This window comes from Poecilia mexicana, unplaced genomic scaffold, assembly GCF_051168715.1.
Source record: "Poecilia mexicana isolate PSO_F unplaced genomic scaffold, ASM5116871v1 scaffold_2, whole genome shotgun sequence".
Classification (NCBI taxonomy): Eukaryota; Metazoa; Chordata; class Actinopteri; order Cyprinodontiformes; family Poeciliidae; genus Poecilia; species Poecilia mexicana.
Genome location: NW_028263371.1, coordinates 13428753 through 13441749, shown reverse-complemented (window position 1 = coordinate 13441749; position 12997 = coordinate 13428753). Strand labels below are relative to the sequence as shown.

Below are 12997 nucleotides of genomic sequence, written 5' to 3'. Positions count from 1 at the left end.
CTACATAACCCACAATGCACCAACAATCGTCCGCTCTCGCGGGCTTTGTTTTTATAATGGCGGCAGGGTTCGAAATTTTTGTTTGGTTCATATGTGTTACATTTTTGTTTTTCACATGCCAGACGTTCGTCTTGCTTATAAAAGGTAAATTCAACTATTCTTGGCCTGGCTGAAGATGCCGTAAATGTACATGTTTGGATATTAATGTAATAACCGTTAAAAACGTTGCGTGTTTAGTTAAACATTATACCAGCAGGTGTAAACAGGCCTTTTAACTGCTACGTCATTTCACTAAAATACCATTCGCTTCCAGGACCGAAATTAATTGTTCCTGTCAATGAGTTAGACTAACTTTTATTTATACCTTGGGTTCGACGGTGTTCATACAGAAATGAATGCGTTGTCTCATTTGATCTGGAACTTGGATTCGCAGTCAGTGTGTTAAACGTCGTACATTTATTATTAAATTAACCCTTAAACTGTCACCGTAATCTGTTTGTCAAATCCCGGATTAGCAAACGCTTATTGAAGCACCCTGGGTCGGCATGTCATCACCGTCCGAGCTGCAGTACTCCTCGGCGGACTTCTTGACCAAGTGGATGCCGAGCAGCACCAGAGCCGGGGTGATCCTCAGCCCACCCCCGGAACTAGCAGCGTCCTTGCGGCATACTGCCGCCGCGGTACCCGCTCCCCTGCATCCGGACGATTCTTTCGTCTCCGATTTCGCTCCGCTGCCTGCCTCCACGGACAGCAGCTGCTTTGGTGTGGATGGACGTGGAGAGGGAGCCAGGCCGGTGAGCTACCTCCGGCCTGCACCACAGGGGATTTCAGATGGACACTTGGAGAATTTGGGGGAAATGACAAGCAGAACCCAAGATCTACCCATGATGATGAAGCTGGAAGAGGTAAGGCCGTAAATCTGATACAGCAGATTATTAGCTATGTTGCTTATGTAGTAGTGTGGACCCCTAGAATCCAGTATGAGATTAAGATTAAACATGAAGATTCATCTTTGAATATGGAGAACATTAGAAATGCCAGAATTTATCATCTTAAACTGACAGCTCTGTCTCAATTACTAGCACATTCTACACAAATTCAGTGTGGATTTTCTCTCACTTAAATAGCTATAGCCATTAATTATGCTTTCAAAAAAAGAGAGTAGGATTAGGAAAATCTAATCAACCAATCTGGGATTGCCATTGTGTGCACACATGGGCGTTTGATGCACAGATGCAGAGCTTTGAAGAGAGCGCAAAACTGGAGGTTTATGGAAATGAAAGCGTATTTAAAATGCAACTCTTTTTGTTTCTAAAGGCAATCTCAAAAATAAAAGGCATAACATTTTTGATGAGTTTCTACTTTGTGCAGGATTTACCTGCTGTGTGTCATTATGCAGCGTTTTTCCTCAATTGTCTTCACAGTAGCTGATGTAGTGATTTTACTTATTCAAGTTAACTGGATAAAATAAGTAAAGTCTTCAAGGAGATCTGCATGTGGGAGCATCTGTGCTTCCAGGTAGATAAGAATGGTTTAGTGATAAGAATAGCCAGAGAACCAAAGGGTTATTAATACCACATCCCTGATATATTGGCCGTCTCTCCCTTAAAAAGCTATTCATGTTGACCAGGGCTTATCTGCAAAGGAGGTGTTGAAGTAAATGCTCTTAACATGCGCTGGACTTAGTGGTTAGTAAACCGTCTGTGATCAAACATGTCTTGCTGAGTTCCCTCGAAAGCAACTGGACAAAACCTCTTGGGAGGAGACAAGAGACGGCGTCGTGATCTTTTTGCTTGTGTTTCAAACAGGAAAGCAACCATTTCTACTTTTGCTAAAATTATGGATTGTAACTAGGGATGCACGATACATCGGCAGCAACATCGGTATCGAGTTTAGTCTATTTTGTTTCATTTTTTTAAACGTATCGGCATCAGCCCAATAAATGAAACCAGGGGTCATACGGGTGAAGTAATAAGTTGTGGTCACATTTATACGATGTCGGAAGTGTATGGAAATATAAATAATATCGATTATCTTAATATCGATCACACCGATATTGATATCGGCCAAAATTTTCATATTGGTTCACCCTTCTCTATAACAACTGTATTATTATTTATAAAAGTTACTTATTGTTGTATTGTTGTGTGGAAATTTGGGGCAACACTTACAGAACGTTACTACAATCATTATGCACATTACAAAAAAGAGCCATTCGTTTAGTTCATAAGGTTGATTTTTACTGTCATACCCACAATCTACTTATAGATTCTTATTTATTGAAATTCACTGATTTAGTAGAGTTTCAAACTGCACAGATCATGTTTAAAGTCAGAAACAAAATATTGCCAGAAAAGATTCAACAATTATTTTCCGATAGAGTGGGGGGATATGACTATAGAGAAAACCTTAACTTCAGAACTTTGAAGGCTCGTACAACAATGAAAACATTGTGCATTTCTGGTGTTGGTGTGAGGATCTGGAATAAACTCTCTAAAGAGCTGAAGCAAAGTCCAAGTATGAGACATTTTAAGAAAGGTCTCAAAACAGCTATTATTCAAAGGTATAAGGAAGAACAAGGGGGATAATCCTGGCTGGGAATTAAAACTTTAGGTATGATGTCATCAAGTAGGTGGCATGTCGGTGCAGGTGTGGGTAAATATATAAAGGTATGTAAATAGCTGTGTATTCTGCATATAAGCAGATGGGTGTGTATATGGGTGTATGTACGTATATATGTTTGTATATGTAAATATGTATATGTGTATGTGTGTGTATGCACTATTTTCATCTAGCTGAGGAAATTTTATTACACTTATTTCCTTTGTCAGAAAGGATATGGACATTGAAAATACTGTGATAAATTACAGCTGGAAAAGGGGTATGATTACATAAGTTATACTTCATCATACTCCTTTTCAGACTCATAATCACCGATGTGATGTGTTTTTAAGAAATATATTATGTACTTTGTGTTGTTTATACTGTCGGTGAAAGGTTTGTCTGAAATAAACTAAACTAAAGCGGTATTATTTTAATAAAAGTAGCACTCCTTTAGTTTACTCTGCTCCAAACAGCCAGTTTTGTCTTTCTTTTCAGTATCAGGAAAGTATAGTAAGCTTTTTTTCTTTCTTTTTTAGCCAGCAATAGGTGGGGAGGGGCAGCGCTACACTTCCTGTGCACCGGAAGGAACAAGAATATTTGAGTAACTGATATTTTCTGTAGCATCTCATGAAAGGGATTTTAAACTGTAAAAATTAAATGGTGGAGAACATTTTTTAAATCATATTTTTCCCATGGTACTGTTAACCAGCCTGGTCTCATGTATGTGTTGTGCCGTCTGTGTAACTATGCGTACATTCCTGCAGCTGAAGAAATGGCAGCACCACATGCATGAGCAGCTGAAAGCCCACCAGCTGGAGGAGCTGCTGTGTTTGCAGGAGCAGCAGCACAGACTGCTGGGGCTTGGGGACGAACCTCAGATCTGCACTGAAGGTTAGAAAAAGAAGCTTCTTAAATTGCTTTGATTAATCTTTTTTTTTTTAAACTGGAAATAGAAAATATGCATACCTTCTCTATTTTATGATCCACAGAAAATCCAGGGCTGCCAGGAGCACAATGGCGAAAAGACACGGTCCAACGCAGCCCTGATAGGAACTGCGGCCTGCGGCAGGAGCTGCAGCTCTCTGACCAGCAGGAACATGAAGATGATGAGGGTAAAACATATTTGGTTTTAGGTAGAAAATAAAAAAAATCTGCTTGGTGTCACTTTGAGATGAATTTTTGTAAATTGTTTATGTTAACCCATTTTTACACTTTGTAATTCCTGCAGGCATGTGGGACTCCGGCGAAGAGAATCCGAAGCAGAGTTTAGAGTCGGATCATGCGTTCATGCAGCCGGAGGCCAACAGCAGGCAGCAGGAAGACGACTTACATGACAGGTAAAGACATCTTTTATTTGAATTAATATTAAAAATGCCAATATCTCCTCAATTAAACAAGCAGCAAACACACTTCAACATGTCTCTCTTATATATGTCCTTTTAAATGAGTGGAATTTCTAATAATTATGCAACCATTTGCCCTTTGTGGCTTTTCTCCAGACCCATAAAACCAGGCATTGGGGGGCAGAAGAAAACCTTTGAGGAGCTTCTGGAGGAGCAACTGAGGCTGGAGGAGCAGAGGCTGAAGTCTGCCCAGCAACAGCCTGTAAGAGAATAAATACCTGAAGATTACTCTGCAAGTTTCCAGGTCTTCGTTTATTCCATTTTTCAGTTGTCAATATGATGTGTTTGACTTTTCAGAAATAGGATGTTTTTAATGCAGGATTAAAAACCCATCCATTTATTAAAAAGAACAAAGATAATTTAAAATTGACATATTTTTAAAATTATATCTTAATATAATAAATAATTAAAATAAATACATGTACAAAATATACATTAATAAATAGCCTACATATAAGATAAAAATTAAAAATATAATTTTTGTATTTACATCTGAACAATTAAAAAATCATTTATTTGAATTTAGTAAAATCTGAAAGTTTGACCTGGAACCTTGGTTGTTTTTTCATTTTATTCAAGTGCTGACATTTTAGGCTTTAGAGTTGTTTCAGATGGTTTTTAATTTTGTTCAACCTTTTGTATTTCGATCTAATCAGAAGCCAGCCAGCCCTGAAGCCGCGTTCCCTCCCAAGCGGCCCTTTCTGAAACGAGGCCAGGGCCTCTCCAGATTTACCAGCAGCTCCAAGGCATCAGCGCAGAAAGCGAAGGACAAGAAGGAGCAGAAACCACAGGCGATCACCCGCAGCAACTCTGCACCCGGTTCCATCCTGAAGGCCAGCTGCAGCGCTGGCCCGCCGCTTCCCGTCCAACGCAAAACCGCCGTACTCAACAAGGAGAACCGAGGGAGGGGGCTGCATTCGCCGCCGCAGTACGTCAGGGCTGAGAGCAGGGCTGCGCGGACCACCAGGGTCCTGGGGAGTCATCAGAGACAGAACACCGGACCTGCTACTGCACCAGAACCCAGACCGGTAAAGCATCTGCTGGAGCCGGAGAAGGAATATAATACGGGTGTCCCAGTCCAGGTGGTGAGGAACACCGGTCCCAGTCTGCAGCCGAACCCTGTGATCAAACAGGTGGGGTTGTCAGGCGATGCCGGGAAAGAGAAGAGTTGTGTTTCTAAAGCGCAGTCGGCTGGAGCGGGAGGTGGAGGCGGACTTCCTCGGGATTCCTTCGAGCTGTCGTTCCAGGAGAAGCTGCAGCGGTGGGAGTGCAACCGGCAGCTGGAGAACATGGAGCTGGGAGAGTTTGAGCTGCTGGAGCAAGCGGCCGAGGAGCTGTCCTTCTCATCCAACTCCTCCTTCGTCATGAAGGTGAGGAATACAGTCAAATTCAGTGGTTTCTGTCTGAAAACCTTAACTGAGCTCTAACTTGAGGAGTAAACTTCAGTTCCACTGTGATAAAAACCATCCAAAGTGAATTGAAGTGACTCTATTCTTAATTACTCAACTAGATTTATTTATTTTTTCTCCATTTGCTCTGCAGGTTCTTTGTTTGGACCAGCAGAAGAGGCACTCTGCCATTGGGCTCCACCAGAGGCGACTCTCCTCCACCCCTATCAAGTCGGCATCAGAAAGCAAACCTCAGAAGGGCGGCGGAGTCCAGCTCACCGACGGGTCGGAGCGTGAAGGGATTTCTCTGGAGTCAGTAGCGTCTGAGGGGAGCATGAGAGGCAATGCGCTCCAGAGCGAAGTAACCGAGGGAGGACGGGAATCTGAGGCGCCACAAGACGACGAGATCTCTGAGTTTGGAGGCAAAGAAGTCACCGTTTGTTTTTCAGCTCCTTCTAATCCCACTTACGACAAGAGGTCTTACCAGGATGAGGAGAGTCTCGGGGAAGAAGTGGAAGAAGATGACGATGAGGAGAGCGACGGCGTCGCCAGCAACGCCGATGGTTCCACTCTGATCGAGGACGGTCGCGACCGGCAGAGGAAGGTCGTATTTGACGACGACGACACTTGGAACGACCTGGACGACACGGCCGTCACGGAGGACAGCGACAGTCGGGGGGTCAGTCCGGTTCCCAAGCTGACAGCCGGCAGAGTTTCCCCACTGGAGAAGGCCGTGCTGAGGAAAGTAGCGGTGAGCAGAGCTGTGGAGCCGGATGAAGGCCCAGAGTCCGAACTCGCACCAGCTTCTCAACTCATGACCAGACTGTTCCCCTCGTTAAAGCCCAAAGCTCAGAGCGCACCTCCACCTGCTGCACCTGCTGCACCTGCTGCTTCTGAGAACAGGAAACAGGACAACACAGGTCAGACGACACTTCTACTCGGGGCAGTATTATGTGAAATCAACTGTTTTGAGCTTTACAGCATGTTGTAATGTTATTCCCTCATCAAAACATACCTGGAGTGTTTTGCTTTGATTTTTTAACGCATGTTTGAAAAATCTTTTAGTCTCCATGGCAACCACTCAGCTGTGCAAAACACCTGGGTGGACCTAGTCCCACCTTCAATATGCAGTTCCTCCACGGAGCTGCAGTTTCCAAATTACAAAGCAGCCCTCTCCCATTCGGATCCTTCAGACAGCAAGTAGCAAACAGCTGGTGGAACTGAGCATCTGCTGAGCTCAACCCAGAGCTGCTCCTCAGTGTAAAAACGTTGTTAAAGGGTTAATAGAGCAGAGATATGATGACTTCCTGAAGGCAGAGTTTAAGAAAGCAGGAGTTTCTTAAAGACCCCATTTCAAGGCATTAAATTACAAAGTAAAATTTCTTCCAAGTCAAATTTGATATATACAACGACTCAAGGTAACAATGACTTGATTGTGCTATAAAGTGATACTAAGCAGCTGGAAAACACATAACACTGCCCCTTTAAGATTCTGTGACTGAACTTTTCCATAGTTTAGGTTAGGGTAAAAGCTCGTGGATTCCTGTGTTGTTTTTTCTGATGTTTTATTTTTCTGTGTGCTTGTTTTCATCTCCAGCCCAGCAGGTCCAATCCAGACAGCTCAGAGAGAGGCTGGCTGAGCTGGAGATGGAGATAGAGAGGTTCAAGAAAGAGAACGCTGCACTGACCAAGCTCAGGCAGGAGAACGAGAGGAGACAGGAAGGCCTGAGGTGAGGCTGGAAGGAAGGAAGAATTTTGAAGGGTTTAAAAAAAACAAAGAGAAAATGACAGATTTTTTTTTGTTTTTGAGAAGAATCGTTTCATCCTCTGCTTCCTTGAAGAATTGCCTCTGTATGTTGTAGGAAAGAGCGTTTGATGTTCGAGGAAGCAAAAGCCCAGGAGCTGGCCAATTTTGAGGAGTACAAGAGGGAGGAGAACAGGAAGCTGCAGAAAGAGCGCAAACTGTTTGAGAAGCACGTGTCGGCGGCCAGAGCCATCCCTGACAAAAAGGAACGGGAGGAAATCCAGGTTCACGTCACACATCACTCATTTAAATACGTCTGTGTCTTTACCCCTAAATATTTCATTGAGTAAACTTGTAACTAACAGGCTGGTGTTTGAAACCACTTGCTAAAAAGCAGAAACAAAGCATCAGCATCTTCCTCCCCCCGCCATCTTTAATCCCAACGTTGGGGTGAACACGTCGACTTCAAACGCAGCGCCAGACCTTAAGCTCGCCATGCTGATGCAATAATTAGAGCTGCTGTGATGTCACTGTAATCCTTTTACTGTTAGACCTTGTTACCCACACATAACACATGATTCATAGAGCCACAAATATTGTTCTTGACAAACATTCCCGTTTGAGAAATAAATAGTATTAAATAGTGAATTCATTTTGTTGAATTTTCTATTTATTTATGTTCTTAAATAGCAAAACCAATTCCCATCATGCAGTCAGTTTTTTTTTTTTACGATCATTAAGTGACATTTATAATGACAGTGATGACTTTGTCTCGATCAGTGCCCGCCACTGCGCCTCCTGCAATGTTTTCTGCTTTTCCAACAGTTGTTGAAGCAGCAGCTGAGCTCCCAGCAGGAGGAGCTGAAGAGGAGGGAGAGCCGCTGGGCCTCCACACACGGCCGCCTGCGGCAGCAGATCGACTCCCTCCACCAGGAGAACGACGCTCTGCGGGACGAGGTGCAACCACTCGACTCAACGCTCACGCTAGAACCCGACATCCAGTTTGCCTCCAGGTAGATCAGTTCACTCAACGCGCTTTTTGAACTCTGATCTCAAGATTCGAACGCTGGAGAAGCTGCGCCTCAGTGCCTGGAAGAAAAGCTCCGCCTCCGCAGAGAAAGGCGTCCAAACGAAGGACGGGCCCAGAGTTTCAGAAAGCAGCTTGGCTAAGGGAGTGACGTTTGCGGTAAGCTTGACTGTTTATTAATTTTATCTTGTTAATCTTTGCAAAAAGCTGAATAAAATACTTTACTGACATGGACACGTCCTGTTCAGACTCCCCTGGACTCCAGAGGAAGCAGCTCCAGCCCTCCGCTCAGCTCAGCAAGAAGGAACTCGAAGGATAACGGCCAAGCAGCCGCAGGTAGAAACCAGAGCTTCGTAGGATTTATAGTCTGGAAGAATATTTATACTCTACAGTCCGTGGTTTACTGTAGATCAGGACTGTCAGACTCATTTTTGTTTTGGGCCACATCGAGATGATGAATGTTCTCACAGTGCCAGAATGCATTGATGAAACCTTTTCCAAGACTGTTAAAATATTAACAAGTAGCACTCTGATTTGATGAATACTGTTTAAAGTTAAATAATAAGGATCTTTTCACATTGAGCAGTTCATCTTGGATTTTACGATTGTTTTTCCAAGATTTTTTTTTCCTGTTAAAAAAAAAAGAAAAAAAGACTGACTTTGTGGTGCTGATGTATAAATATTAGCAAAAATTTAGCAATATTTGCACTTAAATATGACGGCAAATGTGACTTTTGTTACTCGTTGCCATGACAACGTTGACTTGACTTCAAAAAAGGCTGGGGCAGCAGTGTGGAAGAAAGAAATGCTGCCACCTACAGGTGGGAGTTACCAATCAACTAAACTAAAAAAAAAAAAAATTAACTACCATTTTTGTGGAAAATTTGAAATAAGCTCACAATTATACAATAGCAAGAAAAACGGTGGCGGTCTGTTGAGTTTGGGTGATTTTCTGTGAAAAAGAGTAGAAACTGCTTTAACCGCTGAACTTGTATCTAGGAGTCTGGAGGGCCAGAGAGGAAGCTACGACAGGCCGCATTTGGCCTGCGACCCTCGAGTTGGACATGTGTTTTAGAGGCTTACAATATTTTAGAGATGAAATCCTCTCCCCCTGGTTCCATTAGTCGAGTGTGTGTCATGTCTGCTGGATAAAGGGATGCCTTCAGTTTGCATAAACGCTGCCCAGGCTGTTCTTAGCTTGACTCAGCTTGACTTGAAGGCGTGCGTTCTGCAGTAGGAGAGTTTTAATTGGATTCTACGAGCTTTGGGCGTTACAAAGTTAAAGCCCGTCGTTGCGTAACGGTTCTTAATGTGGACGGTGGAGTAATTTCATTTGAGTAAAACCCTAAGACATTTGAAAAAGCTGTTAATATGCTCAATTTAAAAGTGTGAGGTAACAGTTTTGTTCTTTTTCTGAGGTTTAGACATATTAAAGTATTTTTAAATCCTTGAATATGAAAAAATAGGAAGAAAAACCTTCTTCAGGGTAATTTAGAAATTACACCAACAGGACTATTCAGACACAAACATGTCCTCAGAGTAAACAGATTTGTCTCTCGTTGATGTTTAAAGTATACAACCTCAAGCTGTTTACGGCGGCAGCCGGAATGATGATTGTTGGTCTTCCTGCTCTGCGGTCGTCAGCAGGGATGAAAAGCAGCCTGAGGAGGTCAGTCGGATCTTCTCTGTCGTCCTCTTCAACGTTTTCTGGAAGAAGGACGGAGGAAAAGCCAAGACCTACGAGCAGGAGCCAGGAAAAACCATCCAACCAGAAACCAGAGCAGGAGCACGACTGCTCTCCAGTAAGAGCCGCCGCCATTAGAGCTGTTCACTCTAATGTTTTAATCTGTTGAGTAAAACAAGTTTACAGATAAAACTTTACTTCTGATATGAAAAACCGTTTTGTAGTTTTAAGTTTACTGAACACTCCAAGTTACAAATAGCAATACCTTTATTATTTTTTACCTGAACCTCTGGTGTGTTTACAGAGAATAGATCTAGAACCAGAACAACTAGAAAGCTGCGAGACCCGTGATCCAGAACTACCTCAGGAGGTCATCACACACCCCGACGGCAAGGTGAGGCATTTAAAACCGGAGAAAATGTTTGGAGAAAACCTGCCAAGCAAAACATGATTTAAATGGAGAAAGTTAGAAAAACAAATGCATTCCCTTTAAAAGCTTAGAGGAACTTTATGTGGTGATGAAGGGCTTCTCAAACATATTACAGGAGGTAAAGGTATGTAGAAAGGTTTTCATTAGTTATAAGTCATGAATAAAAACAAACATGCTGAAAACTTCCTGTTTTATGAATCACTTTTTAAGCCAAAATGCTTTTAATCAATAAAGCTATAACTTGCTTAACTCCATCTCTAGTTGCTTAGAGATGTAATGACAGATTATGAAATTGTTGGACAGTTTAAAAATACGTAAGCCATTACAGTCAGTTGATTGATGTGTGCATCTTTGTCCTGTGAGTTTTACTGAAAGCTCTGTGCTGCTTTCAGGTGGAGAAGGTTCTGGCTGGTGGCGATCGCGTCATCGTCTTTCCCAACGGTACCAGAAAAGAAGTTTCAGCAGACGGGCTTTCGGCCAAGGTCACCTTCTTCAATGGAGACACGAAACAAATCACAGCCGATCAGAGAGTGGTGAGGCTTTCTGTCCTCCAATAAGCTTCTGGATATATTGATTAAACATGACTGAGTGAGGAAAGTCCAAATCCGATCCATTTTAAATATTTAGAGGTTAATGAATGTAACGTTTGCTACAGGGTGAATAGATGAGTTAATTGCCTCCTATGTGCTTCCTGCAACCAGATCTACTACTACGCTGAGGCTCAGACCACACACATCACATACCCCGACGGTATGGAAGTCCTGCACTTTCCCAACAACCAGACAGGTGAGAGCAGACGTGGTTTTTATGTAGCCCTCTAAGTAGGGGTGCACCGATTTATCGACCAACCGATTTGTGACATATTATGAAGCTGATCTCATCCACCGATTTTATCTAGTTTCACAAAGGTCTAAGAGTCGGCCACTGTCCTCTTTTGCTCTCCGGTAAGAAAGGTTTTACTGACAGACCGGCCCACCAAGTCATGTCTGCACGTTTACAATTTACAGCAGTGACCCCACTTTGGCCAACTCAACAGCTTTCTTGCTATATTGAGCAACATTTCAAACAAAAAAATCGGAATCGGCAGGTTAAGCTTCTTAAAAGATCGGTAATGGGCGATCGGCCAGAAAACTGCAATCGGTGGAGCCCTCCCTCTAAGTTCTAGACTAATCACCAAGTGTGCTTATCATTCAAATCAATGCAGCTATCAATTTACTGCATATTATATCTATCAGTCCCTCCAGTTTGAGAATTATCATGGAAATTCAGGCAAAATCAATAAATCCCTTCACTTTTTTTGCACTAATACATAATTAGGAGTTTATTGCTGATTTTCCTCAAATTGTCAAAATTTTACTTGTACTAAACAGCTGCCTCAGCCCTAATTGATGTCGGATTATAGCCCTTAATCTATACCGCGAGTAATAAAAATTTGCATTTACTGTCATAAATAAGTGCAGATATTTCCAAATTAGTACCACAAACACTTTTATTTTTATTGCAAAAAAATCACAAAACAATCGTGAAATCCTGGAGGGACTGAAAAGATGTTCAATGTTTAATTTTAAGAATTCATTGATATTTTAACAGTTTGTGATCAGGTTTTATCAATACATTCTGGCACAACCGGCCCTTCAAGATCATTCATGACTTTGATTTGGCCCAAAACCAAAATGAGTTGAGACTTTCTAAGGATGCGTGGAGACCCTGTGTAATCTTACGTCATTGCAACTCAAAGTGCCTCATGGAAGTTAATCAGATTTTCACATTTAGAAGATAAGAACATTTTTGTTGAAATAAGCAGTAAATTAACACCAAAATCATTAAAAAAACTAAAAAAAACAATGACTTTTCTTTATGCAGACTCTTCAGATATAATTTATTTTTGTTCCAGAAAAACATTTTCCAGACGGCCGCAAAGAAATCACCTTCCCAGATCAGACGGTGAAGAACCTGTTTCCTGACGGCAGAGAGGAAAGCGTGCTGACCGACGGGACCATCATCCAGGTCAACCCGTAAGTTCACTGACAACACTTCAGACATCGTGGTAAAAACTGCCGTAAAAGTTAGTCTGACATTTTTAGACTGATGTTTTTTCAGCATTCAATTCAGTACTAAAAAAAACCCCCAAAAACCTTCTGGGTCTCCATCCTTAAAGAGGTACAAGCTGAAACCATTCAGTTTGTTGTGATCTTCTTCCACCGATGGAGATTTCCATTAAGCTGCAGGTTCTATTTGCATTAGGGACGGCACCAAAGAGATCCACTTCAACACGGGCCAGAAGGAAATACACACCGCTGAATACAAGAGGCGGGAGTATCCAGACGGCACAGTGAAGACCGTTTACACTGACGGCAGGCAAGAAACTCGCTACCCCACAGGGCGGCTTAGGGTCAAGGACAAAGATGGAAACGTCGTCCTGGACAACCGGCTGCAACCTGCTGCACCGAACCAGCATTTTTAAAGATGGAACTGAGTTCTGCTTAATTTCATCGAGTGCCTCCACTTCTTTAAAGCATTACAACAAATACTAGGTAAACGTTTAACACTTGCATGGATTTTTTTTAATATATTGTTTTTTTTATTGTGTAAAATATTAAATATTTATTTTTGTAGATGGATGTACATTTTTTTAAAATAAATTTTATTTTTTATTGAACTTTCATGTTTCTGAGGTATGAAAACATTTATGTGTGTTAAAAGAAAACTCTCAGCAG

At 42.1% G+C, this 12997-nt stretch overlaps 1 protein-coding gene across 2 annotated transcripts; it reads left to right on the top strand.

Annotated features, from left to right (window-relative positions):
- The first annotated feature begins 43 nt into the window (after nucleotides 1-43).
- Nucleotides 44-12939, top strand: cpap (centrosome assembly and centriole elongation protein). Of its 2 annotated transcripts, none has more exons than XM_015007992.2 (19): nucleotides 44-144; nucleotides 516-905; nucleotides 3369-3495; nucleotides 3594-3716; nucleotides 3833-3941; nucleotides 4104-4209; nucleotides 4664-5377; nucleotides 5550-6315; nucleotides 6993-7125; nucleotides 7258-7423; nucleotides 7965-8096; nucleotides 8197-8325; nucleotides 8415-8502; nucleotides 9814-9968; nucleotides 10155-10244; nucleotides 10673-10813; nucleotides 10982-11066; nucleotides 12175-12295; nucleotides 12525-12939. In XM_015007992.2, exons 2-19 carry the CDS (start codon nucleotides 546-548, stop codon nucleotides 12742-12744), a joined length of 3765 nt encoding a protein of 1254 aa, XP_014863478.2. In that variant the 5' UTR covers nucleotides 44-144; nucleotides 516-545; the 3' UTR covers nucleotides 12745-12939. The 2 variants fall into 2 exon arrangements, with proteins under 2 accessions (XP_014863478.2, XP_014863477.2); XM_015007991.2 differs by having other exon boundaries at nucleotides 9811-9968.
- Nucleotides 12940-12997: the final 58 nt, after the last annotated feature.